General features: G+C 38.6%; 1 protein-coding gene across 5 annotated transcripts in view; it reads right to left on the reverse strand.

The window, feature by feature from the left end:
* Positions 1-2,548: 2,548 nt before the first annotated feature.
* The window catches only part of LOC308298553 (NACHT, LRR and PYD domains-containing protein 3-like), a 57,856-nt gene continuing 44,597 nt past the window's right edge, over positions 2,549-15,807 (reverse strand). For all 5 annotated transcript variants that reach the window (XM_080742186.1, XM_080742189.1, XM_080742188.1 and 2 more), the window contains 2 exons: positions 14,459-14,508; positions 2,549-6,757 (listed from right to left, as the gene is read on the reverse strand). In XM_080742186.1, coding sequence (XP_080598312.1) covers positions 6,216-6,757; positions 14,459-14,508 — 592 coding nt within the window. In that variant the 3' untranslated portion in view covers positions 2,549-6,215. The remainder of the gene's footprint in view (positions 6,758-14,458; positions 14,509-15,807) is intronic.

Below are 15,807 nucleotides of genomic sequence, written 5' to 3' on the forward strand. Positions count from 1 at the left end.
TTTAGAGTTATTACTTGCGCAAGCAGAGCGCACAAGTACTGCGATCAGCTGGGTATGTATGCCGGTGTCCTCCTTTGTTTAAGCCCGTAACCCAATCAGGGACCAGCATTTCTGGCAACGTCATCATTAACAACCAATGAGGGACCGGCATTCCTGGTGATGCCAATGGTGATGTCACTGGCATCGCCAGTAGTGATGCCAGTGGTGAGCACCTCGACAGAGTGTAGTTCTAGTAACTTGCGCAAGCAGAGCGCACAAGTACAGTAATCGGATAGGTTTGTATGTCAGTGTCTGTAGCCCAATCAGGGACCAGCATCTCTGGAAAACGTCATCATTAACAGCCAATGAGAGACCAGCATTCCTGGTGATGCCAATGGTGACGTCAGCAGAGTTTGGTATATAAGAGCAGTCCTGGTAATGTCTTCATTCACAGCCAAAGAGGCCAGCAGGGCACACCTCATGACGCGCTCTGCTGGTGCACAAGTAGGCCATGTACATGGCCTACTTGTGCACGGCGCAAGTTGGCACCTCGACAGAGTGCAGTTGTAGTTTATTCTATTTTCTGGAGGTATTAATGAGGTCTTAAAAGTTGTTACATTGTCACTTCACTCTCACTGTCATCTGAAAAATGTAATTATAAAATTAACTCGTAAAAGGCAGTGCTCACTTTTATTTTCTTTGTTCAGTGAAAACAACTCCTTTTGCAGTCTCCCTCCCTAGCTCCTTTCCTCGCCTCTCCCTCCGCTATGCAGCTCCGAGATGAGGTTCCTCACAAATGTCATCCACAGTTGGTCCGTTGCGGAGAAGCTCCGCCGTCATGGAACACTTCTAACCTTTTGTGAACATTCTATGCAAAAAGTAAAGGTCCTATACCTGTCTCTCATCTGTTTACTTCTCAAGCGTGGAAGAACATCGAAGCAGCGTGTTGAAATAAAGAGTTTATATCGCTCATTTTGTCAGCCGGTGCATTATTTTTCCCACTCTTATTTGTACCATCTGACCAGAGGAAGTAGTAATGCGGCTGCAACTTCCAGAATGTTTAAAGAACATGGCACCGGCTGACAAAATGAGCGACAAACTCTTTATTTCACTCTCCGCCTCTGTGGGGCCTTTTCCACCAAAAGGACCTTGGTTCCAGAACCAGTGCCGGTTCAACTTTCTTGGAACCTTGGTTCGTTCTTCCGAACCGGCTTGCGTTTCCACCAGATTGAACCAGAGCCATTGTCCCCCAGTTCAGATGGTGGTTCACTGAAAAAACAAGGATTTTGTGGTTCGGAACCAACTTTTACGGTTCGGAACCAACTCCGGTTTTCGTTGGAAAAGCACACCTCTGGTTCATCCCATAGACGGGAGAAAGAACCAGAACCGGTTCTTTGCCGGTGGAAAAGATCCCACTGTGTGGATACAGTCAGTAGGCCTATAGTCAGGGAACGAGTTGGGCAAGTCATTCCAACTCCCAACTTATTATCTATGAGTATGACTAAACAACGTATTATCTATGAGTATGACTAAACAACGTATTATCTATGAGTATGACTAAACAACGTATTATCTATGAGTATGACTAAACAACTTATTATCTATGAGTATGACTAAACAACGTATTATCTATGAGTATGACTGTAAACAAACAATAGAAGATCATCTGAAGACGGACATGAGGACAGGCTTCATGAGAACAAGTTCAAATACAACCTGCATTTCTGTTTCGTTTTCTTCACAAGTCTACTAATTTACATTCATACACGTAGGGCCGTAGGCTATGTGTGACTGACTTTATAGTAGCCTATAACTCTTAGGACTTGACTCTATGTGACTATGTTACTCTGAGTCTGTAACTTAGGCTATTTAACTCTATGGACCTTCGCAAAGTGACATGCGATTGAAAGACAAGATAGTTAGGGAGAGTTGATTGAATAACCTCATAAAGTAACCTGAAATAATAATGGGCAAATAATGTATTTACCGGTATTTAATTAAACCTTTCAGCTTAGATATTACACCAGGACAGGACAGAACTTCCCTCTGCAGCATGTACTACCCAGATTATATGACTTTGGGCACTACATTGTCCTTTAACATGATATATTGACTGACCAATCGTGTCTAGTTGGACATAAACAATGTCCATGATATTCAGCCTTACAACCCAGATAACATCACTCACAAAGTTTACCAACACAGGTTACCTTCATGGCAGAACAGTCTCTGACTGAATACAATACTGTTTCCTATAGCAAACACACTCATTATTACTTCTTCACATGATCATACAATAACATGTACAATAACATGAGAATGAGAACAGTATCACATTTATTTTCAATGACAGCAAACTAATGGAATGAGTGAGGAAATAATGATCTGATAATGAATCAATGAATTAACAATGATAGATTGGAGTTCATTAACAACACGTTTAGCAGATGTTTGAATCCAGAGTGATTGACAAAGTCCAAGATGAGAGTCAATGACAGGAAGTCTAGTTTTGATTGATTGATTGAATATTTTATTATCAGTTCTCATAGTTAAAGTACAGGACAGTACAGTTCAGATACAAGCTCTACTGATAGGATTTAAACCACAAGAAAGAACTGTGGCTTGTTTACATTGGAGTCCTTTGTACTCAATTCATAGACATAAAAAATTAGACACATACACAGAACTATTATGAAAATAAAAAGAAATATTTACTCAGGTCAACCAACAACATGCTCACAGCAGTAGGAGAGCAGAGAGAGTGAACACATCAACCCTACAGTCCTGTGACCGTGTCATAATAGATGAGAATCCACTGGAAATAGCAGATCTACAAGCTCACAATCACTGTTCATCTTGTCGACAAAAGTATGACAGAAAAGTGTCAGTCGACTAACATTTTTCACATTATTGAGAAAACTCAATAAAAACCAAGTTATGCTGACTAGAACTGACTAAATATATTGACAATTTCATCAACAAATAAAAACTAGACTAAATGTGAGGGAGGGAAGAGTGGAGAAGAGATGAATAGAACTAAAAGACAAGACATTTTATGCTTGGTTGTGTGCGTGGGTGCTGGACTCCGTGTCTCTGCTAGTAGGGCATTAACGAAAAAGTCGATAGAGTCATTACACAAGTCGACTCCCACCAGAGAAAGTCGAAGTTGAAAACAAAACAAAAAATCCTTTCTATTATTTTCTATCATTATTTTGTACAGCATTCAAACAGTAGGATTGCTTATTGTCAAGGACGGAATGATCCAATAGTACAGTGCTACATTTGGTATAACATGGTTCTATTGTGAAAATGTAGATCTGCTATTTTCACAATTTCTGCCTCTTTATATTTGACAATTTGGACAATGTTTAATTTGTCATTTTAGAGGTGTTAAAAAGTCCTTAAATTGGCACTTTAGAAATGTGCAGATACCCTCTATACACTTAAACTTTATGTTGGTTTGTTTACTGAGAAAATAATGAGAAAACAATGTTTCACATTAAGTTAATCATCTGGGGACCCCCAAAATAATTGGGGGTCGTGTGTGATGTGATGACGTCATCAGACGATAAAGTTGACTACAACTAAATTTTTATTACTGAGTCGAGTCGACTTGCAAAAATCACAAGTCGTAATGCCCTAGTCTGTGCCGATCTGCAAGCTCACAGCGCGGCACAGCAATGTTGTGAGCTTGTAGATCTGCTATTTTTGACACACAGGTAAGTATAAATTAGGCATTATGATGTCATCACAGACCTCAAAAATATATATTTAGTCGACTAAATCAACTGTAGATTTAGTCGGCTAAAGACCAATGACATAGTAAACTAAAACTAGACTAAAACTAAAATATTTCATAATTATAAAAATACACAAATTATCTGTTAAATGAACATGCTCACATTGCATGTGTCGCTTTGTGACGTAGATCTAAGCTATTAGATATCTTATAGATCTGCTATTTTCACCCAAGAATATTTGGTGTAGTGGTGGTTCAGTATAAAGGTTGATATACAAGAAATATTGATACTGTGACAATTACATGATCAAATATACACTTTATCTCTGTCTATTGTGTAAAAATATCAAAAATCTAATAAATACAAATGACTTTGTATCTACATCTACAAGAGACAAGTATGACATTTATATTTACATCATCATCATCATCATTGATGGACAGTATTTATAAATGTGTGGAGTGGAGTTTTGTGCACTTTTATCTGATCTAATCTAAGATCCCTGTGGTGATGACTCATTTTATACCATAGAGATTGACATTAATTAATGCATTCGACCAGGGACCCCCATTTGAACATATTTGTGAGGGACCCACATACACAAGAGTTGTCTAGTTATACGAATATATATATATATATATATATAATTACGAAAGACCACTGGTTCCCAAAGTGTGGTCCAGGGGCCCCCGGGGGTCCTTGAGGGGGTTCCAGGGGGTCCTAAGATACAATATTAAATATACAACTAGTAAGACACCTCAGGGTGACTTGCTACCTCATGGTGACATGCGACCTTGCCCTAAAGGACAACTAGAGATTCTAGTTGTTGTCATTCTGGGGGGAGTTTGTTCATGTTTTTGTGAGGGTATCAATCCTAGGAGACACGGGGAGAACATGCAAACTCCACACAGAAAGGCCCTATCGCCAACCCCACCTAGGGTGTGGGCGCTGATAATTCGGAGGGAGGAACACGCCGCCCATATATGTCCTTAATATTGATAACATAATATCCTTAATAATGTCCTTAATATTGACAATATAGGAATCTCCATATATGGGCATAAAACGTACGTAAGTAATGCCAAGCAGGGCCTTGGTGAGTTAGGGCTTGGTTTGATGCCTGTGGAACTCCATATATGGGCATAAGGGGGTGTTAGGATAAATTATGATACATAATTATGTTATTGGTGTATGAAGCTCATATGACCATATAAGATATTATTATGAACTGAACTCACAGTATAAGAGACCACATTTTGGTCGCATACTGTAGTTTCAGGCAAACTGATTAAAGGTCATAATAACTTTGAATGCCCTGAATAGAATCATGTCTTGATATACTGTGATACTATGATATAAGTCCCTAGTGGTGGAAAATTACCAAGCACTACGTGTCCCTTTCTTCCTGTTACTTCCTTGTTATGATATAGGAACGAATCAATGAGTTCCTACTACTTCCTTGTTATGATATGGGAACAAATGAATAAGTTCCACGACTTCTTACTGTCATAACTGTACTCTTTATATACATGTTAAACTTCCATTTTGGAAGAGAGAGAATCCTCTGCCCTGCCGTTATGGTGGGGAGAGATTTATCAAGCATACCACTAGGATGATATGCGCACTGTTTTGTCTTCTTTGTCTGCTCTCTCAAGAATACAGCAATCTAAAGAAATATAGTCCTTTGGCTCTTTGTCTTATTTTAACTATGGATTTAGAGATCCATAATTTATTTATTAGGGGGTACCCTAACATTCTCATTTTCAGCCTCTCAAATCTCCATGTATGGGCATAAAAGCTTTTTTTATTTTTCTGGGAATGGCCATATATGGACTTTTTATTTTATTTTATCCTTTATTAATAATAATATGTATCCATATACATACAATATATGTTATGCCCATACATGGAGATGGGCATAAAAAAAACGTACGTTAATTAGTAATGCCAAGCAGGGCCTTGCTGAGTTAGGACCTTGGTTTGATGCCTGTGGATCTCCATATATGGGCCATATATGGTACCCTAACATTCTCATTTTCGACCTGGAATTTATGACATCGGAAATCTCTGTGTATGGACATAAAAGTTTTTTTTCTTTTTCAGGGAATGACCATATATGGACTTTTATACCCTGAGCAATCTCGTAGCTTGTCTGACAGTCAGTACAGGAAGTGATGTCACGTGACATCCTTTTTATGCCCATATATGAGTCATTCTGTACCACATCACTGTGACTCACTGACATCACACTGACATCACTTCCTGTACAGCCAGACAGACAGCCAGACAGCCAGCCAGCCAGCCAGCCAGCCAGCCAGCCAGCCAGCCAGCCAGACAGCCAGACAGCCAGACAGACAAGCTACAAGGTTATAACAGGGTATAATGCGACCTTCGGTTGCAATAATAGCATCAAACTCAGTGGTAACCATGACAACCTGCACTCACTCAAACATGTTGAGTACAATGGCGACCTGATGTCACCCTCACATAGAGACTCTATCTCTGCTCACACAGACACACTGAGGAGGGTTTGTCCCATAACCTGAACCCAGCATAGAGAGGTTCAGTGAATGTGTCGTGGAAGGTGTACAGGTGTATCAGTGAGTCAGAGGACACTGTGTAGAAGGACAGAGTCCCAGCAAGACAGTCCACATACACTGCTACTCTGTTGTAGCCCTCAGAGATACTGACATGGAGGTTAGTGTGCTTACTATTGTGTATGACACTGTAACTTTTACTATAAACACCACAGTCCAGACTCCAGGACATGTTAGTGAATCCAAGCCTACAGTCATCACCTCCTTTCCTACCGATTCCCCTGTAAGTCAGTGCTATAGAAACCAATCCACAGAACTCTACCTCCCAGTAAGAGCGTCCAGTCAGACCCTCTGTACACAGAACCTGAAACAGTCTATCAAACCTGTCAGGATGGTCAGGATATGATTGAACCCGTCCCCTCTGTGTCACCTTCCTTTTGTTCTCAGATAGAGAGAGGTTTCTGTGTGCCGTGTTTGTGTACAGAGTGAGACGATGGAAATCTGATGAGAAAACAACACATAAGAAAAAACATTGTTTGTTTGTTTTCACTCAAAATCGGGGTGGAAACGTCTAAACATTTAAAATAGTGAAAATAACTGATCTACAAGCTCACAACCAGGTAAGATGTCTTAAAGCCTCTAGACTGAGAAGTGACATTCTGTGAGAAATGTTTACACTAAGTTTATGTGAAATGACATCAATGTGGAAAATACATACTGGGAACCCCCCTAAAATAATCATATTTGAACTGACACAAGACATTGTGAGCTTATAGATCAGTTATTTTCACAATATTTGCCTCTTTCTTATTTGACAATTTGGCCAATTTAGTCTTAATGTGCAGATACCCAGTATACACTATGGGCAACTGAACCAGACCAAGACACTTGTCAGTGTGAAAGCCAAATGGTGCATTTATTTGGGGGAAATCAGAGTGCGTGGAGGGGGGAAGAATGATCAAAATTAACATTTCTCAAAAGCAAATAATAACAGTTCTATTGTCTTCTTCTTCTTCCTTCACAGGTAAGTGGTGTACAATAGTCTTTCTTCCCTTTCTCCACAGCCAGGTATGAGCGCTATTCTTTCTCTTTAGGGCAGGTAGGTACTAGCACGAATTTCTCCTTTCCAAGTAGGTGAATATTAGCGATAGTTCAGTTTCAGGTAGGTGAGCATTTAACGCTACTTCTGGGTGAGGGCTAAACGCTATTTCCTGTAAGTAAATAATTAACTTCTTAATTAAATTGTTCCAAATCAAAATACATCCCAGGTCGGGCAAGTGAATTATTTACAATTTAAGGTGGGTGAGTATTTATTCAAATCATATCATGCAGGCCCGGTCTCCTTCCAAAGGGTCTCCTTGCATGTTTTCCTCTCGTCGTCTCATAGGTGCTGCGCACGTCATATTGAGATAGCACAACACGTATACTCTATGTCTGTTTGTTTACTGTTAAGAAAACAATGTTCCACATTAAGCAAATCATCTGGGGACCCCCCAAATTATTTGGGGACCCCTACAAGGGGACAATCTACAAGCTCACAGCTCTTCATGATGCAAGGCATTGTGAGCTTGTAGATTTATTTTATTTTACCACAAATCAATCTGCAAGCTCACAGCTCACATAATACGACTTCAGTTCATAGATCTTCTAGTTTTGTAAAAAAAAAAAAAGGATCTTCAAGCTCACGCTTGTAAATCGATCATTTGTTTTTGAAATAATTATAAATTGTCTTCAAGCTCACAACGCGTTATGATGCAACTCATTGTGTGCTTGTAGATCTAATATTTTTCAAACTGACAAAAATACTTTGCAAATTCAGAACCCGGCAGGATGTTACACACTGAGCTTGTAGATCTACAGTTTTTGCCTAATTTTCAAATATAGACGATCTAAAAGCTTCACCATAAGACGCATGGTCAGCTGTTTAGGAAATAAAGCCAATCTGTGGTAAAATACATTTCGAATTTTTAATGCTAAAAACATGGAGCAGTTTGGAAGGTTGATTGACAACATTTCCTGGGATGATGTTTATGAACATTCTTCTGTACAGCATGCTTATCATTCATTCATTAATTCTTTTAATTCTGTCTTTCATCGCTGCTTTCCTTTGGTTAAACCCAGGAAGAAAGCTGGTGAAGGTCTTTGGAAACCCTGGTTTACAACAGGTCTCAAAAAATCCTCCATTTTAAAAAACAAATTGTATAAAAAAATCCTCACTAATCCGACTCCACTTAATTCTGCGATTTATAAAAAATATAAAAATAAATTCATTCATCTATTGAGGATGTCAAAGAAAATGTACTTTTCTAATAAATTCAGAGAATCATCAGACATCAGATTCACTTGGAAGGTTGTCAATGAACTTCTTAACAAAAGTGTACTGCATCCCTCCCATCTCAGTTTAAAGATGGTGAAAAGATATATAATGACCCTGTGGTTATAGCAAAGGAATTTAACCATTTTTTTTGCAAATGTGGGATCATCTCTGTCAAAGGATATGGGAGTTCCCAATTGTAATCATTTAGATTACATTAAGGGTAACTTCCCCAATTCTCCAAGATTTTAGAAAAGATATTTGTAAAAAGGCTTGATAACTTCATTGAAACATATAGTCTATTAAGTGACCATCAGTATGGTTTCCGTGCCAAACGATCAACCTCACTAGCAGTCAACAAACTAGTTGAGAATATAGCAACTGCGGTGGACAATAACGAGTATACAGTAGGGGTTTTTATTGATTTACGTAAGGCTTTCGACACAGTCCACCACAAAATATTATTAAAAAAACTAGAAAATTACGGAATTAGAGGTGTGGCATACAATTGGGTCAGAAGTTATCTTGAAAATAGATATCAGTATGTGAATGTCAACAATGCAAAATCAGAACTAGGGAGAGTCACCTGTGGGGTCCCCCAAGGTTCAGTGGTGGGGCCTAAGCTTTTCATTCTCTATATTAATGACCTAGGTAGAACACTGAATCAGTTACACTTTGTCAATTTTGCTGACGATACAACGTTATATTGCTCTGGAAAGAAATTGAGGGAACTTTTGGATACAGTAGAAGGGGAGTTGAAAAATGTAAAGAAATGGTTCGACATAAACAAACTTTCATTGAATGTAAGTAAAACAAAATGTATGGTGTTTGGAAACAAGAAGACAAACGAGGAAATTTCACTAAAGATTGATGAAGTAGAGATTGAAAAGGTGATGCAAAATAAATTTCTGGGAGTGATTATAGACAACAAATTAAATTGGAAATCTCATATAAACTATATAAAGTCAAAAATATCTAAATCTATTGCAATTCTTTACAAGACTAAAAACATCCTAGATCAAAAGTCATTATATCTATTGTATAGTTCACTCATAACGCCTTATCTGACATATTGTGCCGAAATTTGGGGAAATACATTTAAAACAACTACTAATTGTATAACTTTATTACAAAAAAAAGCCTTAAGGATTGTCTATGGAGTCGATTATATACACCCAACAAATGGATTATTTATAAGCAGTCGTGCCTTGAAATTTAAGGATTTGGTTGAACTAAAAACGCTAGAGATACTGTTCAGAGCTAAATGCAAATCACTTCCCGACTGTATCCAGGGGTTGTTCTCAATGCGAGAGAGCCGGTATTTACTGAGAGGAAAATTTATATTCAAACAAAAAAAGGAACGGATAAATGTCCGAAGTAGATGTGTCACGGTCAAGGGAGTCAAGTTGTGGAACAAGTGTGATAATGAATTAAAAGAGTGTACAAATATGGCGAAGTTTAAGAAACTCTTTAAAAACAAAACCATAGATAGATATGCAGAGTAAAAAGGACGATCCTATCTTAGTGGAGAGTCTTACATTTTAATGTGCTAGTGGTACTATTTTGTTATTACCAGATTATTACCAGATTTATGGAAATTTATGAAATTAGGGAGAAATAAAATGTTTATTTTTATTTTTTATACTTTTGTATCTTAATAATTTTGAATGCTATATTAATGAGTGGAATCATGCTATAATTGTTTGAAAATTTGTTATACTATAAATGATGTTTTACATTTTTTTTAAAGACAACTTTAGGGTAGACGTAATAAGCTTAGGCTTCAGTCTATTCCTTTTTTTCCAGGGAAAGGAAATGTAAATGAAATGTGATTATGAAATGTGTTTATGAAATGCAATGTTTCTTTACATGGAAAAAATAAATAATTAAACTAAACTAAACTAAACTAACTTCCCTAGTATTTCGCAGTTTGAAGAAACTAATAAATCAGAGGTGTTGGAATTAATTTCCAACTTGAAGATATCAGCAGCTGGTCACGACGATATTGGTGCTTCATTGGTCAAATCAGTATCTTCTTCAATCATTAAACCCCTTATTCACATTTTCAACTTATCTCTGAAATCTGGGGAGGTTCCAAATGATTTAAAAATAGCCAAAGTTATTCCCTTGCATAAATCTGGTGATTCAAGAACTTTCAATAATTATCGCCCAATATCAATTTTACCATGTTTCTCTAAAATATTGGAAAAACTGGTTTATAACAGAATTTTGCACCATTTAAATGAACATAATATCTTATATGAGCACCAGTATGGTTTCAGAAAAAATCACTCCACAGATATGGCCCTCTTACAGCTGGTAGAAAAAATCTACTCATCCATTAATGACAAAGAATTTGCTCTTGGCATATTCTTAGATCTTTCTAAAGCATTCGACACTGTTGATTATACTATATTACTTGATAAATTATATAATTATGGTTTTCATGACGTAACATTGAAATGGTTGTCTAGTTATGTTTATAACCGTGAACAGTTTGTCTATGCTAATGGTTGTTGTTCATCCAAAGTTAAGATGTCATGTGGAGTTCCTCAGGGATCTATACTTGGACCCCTATTATTTCTTATTTATGTAAATGACCTAGCTGCTGTGTCTTCATCCTTTACACCCATTTTGTTTGCTGATGATACCAATTTGATTCTTACCCACAAAGATTTTGATTCGCTCATTAAGGAAGCTAATTCTGGCATAGCTATGCTTTCAGAATGGTTTCTTGCAAATAAATTATCTCTAAATATAAAGAAATCCAATTTTATTGTATTTGCAAGTAAAAACAAAAAATACTGTCATGATAGAGCTAAGATTTCTATTGGTGGGATCGAAATTAATCAAGTTTCATCCACCAAATTTCTAGGTGTCCTAGTCGACGAAAAATTGTCTTGGAAAGAACACATTCATACGGTAACCAACAAAATTTCAAGATCTCTTGGTATCATCAGAAGAATCAGGGGTTTGGTTAATCAGGCTTGCCTCTTAACACTTTATTACAGTTTAATTTATCCATATCTCATTTACTGCAATATTGTTTGGGCAAGTACATATCCATCACATTTACACAAATTACTCATTGCCCAAAAGAAATTTGTAAGAATAGCTACTTCTTCTTCCTATTTGGCCCCATCTGCCCCTCTGTTTAGAAAATTAAATGTATTATCTATCTATGACATTAACATAGTCCAATCCTGTTCTTTCATTTATAAATGTACATACCTTTCAAATATGCTTCCTAGACCTTTCAAAGAATATTTTAAGACCAATTCACAATTTCATGATTATAATACTAGACAATCGGACAATCTTCATCCTCCCTTTAGTCGCATCACACATAGCCAGTTCTCCATTAAAGACAGAGGTTCTTCATTCTGGAATACACACATACTTATTGCCAAATCCTCATCTTCAATTAGTAATTTTAAACATAGATTGAAGGCCAGCCTGATAAATCAAGCCTCTACATTTAATTCTACCACTTAAAGTGGCCATGCTTCTGCATACGCGCAAGCACGCACACACGAGCGCGCGCGCACACGCACGCGCATACGCGCAGACACACACTTTCGAGGGAAAATTGTTTTTTAGTTTTCTAGTTTGAATATTGTGTTTCAACTTTACTTGTTTATTACTTAAGGTGAGAACCTTGTATAAGCCCTTTATGGGCTTCCTTTCTCGCCTGCACACATTTTCATGCTTTTTTTTAATAATGTTAACATGTATTGTTTGTTTTCTTATTGTGCAAATAAAAAAAATAAAAAAAAATAAAAATCTACAAGCTTACAGCACATAAAAATGTGAGGCTTGTAGATCTGCTATTTTTGGCATTTGTTTTAACATAACATAGCAACCTATTGTGAGTTTATGGATTGGCTATTTTTATGTTTGAAATGCAGCCGATCTACAAGCTCACAACCTGTCACAATGTGACTCGTTGTTAGTTGGTAGAAGTCGGATCATGCTTTGATTTCGCCACTCGTTCTATATCAAATGTGATAGTTCCCAAGGACAGATTATTCCTCAGTAATCAATAAAGCATGTTCTGATCCATATATTATGGAATCTCTGAGATCCTGGATTCCAGCATCAACATGTCAACTCAGTCAAATGTGAGCATTCTTTAATAGAAAACATGTTTTATTAGCCTGTTATTTGGTGGTGTGTTTAAACTTAGTCTTGCTGGTGTTAAGGACCAGGCCAAGAGCAGAGAAACCTGAATTCCCTGGAAGCTCTACTGAAGAGTTTTCAGAACAGCATCTGGGGAGGAGCCAACCAAGCAAGTAGTGTATACATTCTTTTTAAATGTGTGATATTGACCAGTGTTGTAGTGCTAAATTTGGAAGTGGGGGACACTCCACGCACGCACATGCATGTGTGTCAATGCGCGTACGTGCAACGTTTTCGAGCTTTATTTATAAAGCTAATACAAATTGTTTAACACACAACAAGAAATACAATTAGGCTACTATATAGGCTACAAGCTTAAGCAAATAGCCTCTGTAAGTTCTCATTATTATAACTATTAACAAAATAGATGGGTGTGTAGTGTTGCAAATTTTGCGAGAGGAATAAGCAACCAGGTCTATGAAAACAAGGCCTAAATAAGTGAACACAGGCTATGTGAGCTCTTTAAACCAATATACGTCAGCTATTTGAAAGTAGCAGAGCCGATCTACAAGCTCACCACCGTAACCACCATTATTTACAAGCAACTTTACACAAAAAACAAGCCCAACATGGCTTATAATAATCAGACATGGCAACACTCACAGTGCGTCGTTCCTCCACTACTCTCTTTTGCAGTCAGTAGAGATTAGCCGGTGTCTGTCACTATGGCTGGGGGCTACGTTTGACGACGGTCTAAAAAACTGTGTGTAATGATGTATGGGACTAACAACAACAAGCAGACTTCTCCTGGACTTGTTCTCCATGTTGCAACAACGTGCGCACTGCACAGCTTAGCGACTAGTGAGAGAGAGAGAGAGAGAGAGAGAGAGAGAGAGAGACTGATCTCTGTGTCCGAAAAATAAATAAATAAATGACTCGCGGAGTTGCCCGTGATCTGTGAGTGAATCCGTCTGATGTTACTCGCCAAAAACAGCAGATCCACAAGCATGGTGACACTGTAGGGAGCCTGTAGATAGGCTAGTCTATATTCGGCAACACAACAGGCTACACCAGTTCATTAGTAAATTAGCAGATTTCCCAGATTGATTTGGCTCTCTAACATTGATGTACTGCAGCTGCTCTCAGTCTCCAGGAGCTCATTAAGTTATGTCAGTCCCAACAAAGTACTCTGCAATCATTATAAGCATAGCATCCTTAAATCCTTATGCAGAGATTAAATGTCGATGTATTTTGTTTTGTTTTCTTTGCGAGAGATCTCCCCTCCCCTCTGTCTCCACGTGAAGCAAAATGACATGAGGTGTTTTTTAATGGAAGGCATCAAAAAAGGGATATAAGGTATTGTTTTCCCTTGACATTAATGAAAAGTGTCACGGAGTTCTTCTAACTTTCATTAGAGTAACCTTGAATAGAAAGACTAAATAACTTTTACATTTACAATGTGGTCTTTATCCAGAGCTAGAGCTGTCAAATCTTACAGCAGACTTTCTGATGTCACGACCTGACCACGCCCACATTGTGACCACACCCACATTGGTGTCCCCCCATGTCATTTTCCTTTCCGGCTCCCCTGATCTCGCCCCGGTGCGTCCAAACGGTATGTGACAGAGAGAATTATAGACCTATGTTCCACATGAGCGTCAAATATTGTGAAAACAAATCCCCCCTATTAACCCTACCCCCCCCCCCCCCCCCCCCACCCCCCCACCCCCCCCGACCCCTGATATTGACACAGACAGACAGATACTCACATCTGGTAATGAGTTGAGGATTAAGCCAATCTTCTCCTCCATGTTTGACTCTGTAGGAAGTAGAACAACAATGCATCAATGTCTCAGTGTCTAACACAACGTCTACACAAGCTGACACTACAGTGTTTCTCCTATCATTATCTTGCTAAACTGTTCTCTCTGCAGTCTAGTTAAGTGATCATTTACACTTTGCTTTCTCTTGTTCTGCGTGGGTATCGGATCTGATTTTTCTAATAACAGGCGGGGTCGTTCAGACCGGATCCATCATGTGTCAGAGCTGCTAGGGTAACGGTTCTCAAATTCCAAATAATAGACAGGGCCATTTGGGTCCAGCTCCATTTTCTCCGTGTCAATTTGGGTTCGGGTAGTTAAAATTGGAAGTTATGGAGGAACGACTTTCTGGCCTTGACAGCCCCAAAGGTCCTATCTGATTGCATTAAACAACGTTAAACTCACTTTGACACCGGATTTGCCACTCAATATGTACACTGTAAAAACTGTAAATCAGTGTGTTCAAATTTACACTTGGACTATTCATCTCCCTCTCGCGCGCGCGCACACACATACAAACACACACACACACACACACACACACACACACACACACACACACACACACACACACACACACACACACACACACACACACACACACACACACACACACACACACACACACACACACACACACACAGAACTGGGGAGAGGCTTTTATTGTGAAGGCATTTTTTTCTGAACGTCTCTCACATCCTGCAAAGAATGTGCGTTAACTCATTATTAGCGCGTTAACTTTGACAGCCCTACTAAATACACAAATACACACACATATTAGTGACTTTGTGTAAGAGTGAATAATACACTGTTAAATAGGTGGTGCCATAGTTTTGTACTTTTACTGGTTTTCATGTGTCTAGGAGGTTGACAGTACTTCATTAGACGTGTGGTTGTTATGAGCAATTGTGTATCCCCTCGAGGCTGCCACCTTGTGGGTCAAAAGTGCCATTCCAAAAACACAGATAGAGTGACATCATATTATCATCCCCTCCCCTTTTACCATTCACCCAACACTGTGGGTGTGGCTAACTTCAGCTGGGTTACCACCCACCATGACAACCAAGCATACTTAATGAACTGGTGGGTGTGGCCAACCTAATTTTAAAGCTATACTGTGTAAGATGCTCAACTAGTGGTCAGTAGCCCTATAGCAAACCGCGGTCGCGTTTGCGTCTTTCGCCCGTTTTTCGTACCTTCACACCCCCGCGTCTGCCTCCACAACGCCGAGAGCTATCTTTAGAGGGGTCCCTGGTTCCTGTGCGTTCAGGCATTCCGGAGAAACGGACTACTTCACC

The sequence above is a fragment of the Nannobrachium achirus genome, assembly GCF_963921795.1.
Source record: "Nannobrachium achirus genome assembly, chromosome: 14".
Classification (NCBI taxonomy): Eukaryota; Metazoa; Chordata; class Actinopteri; order Myctophiformes; family Myctophidae; genus Nannobrachium; species Nannobrachium achirus.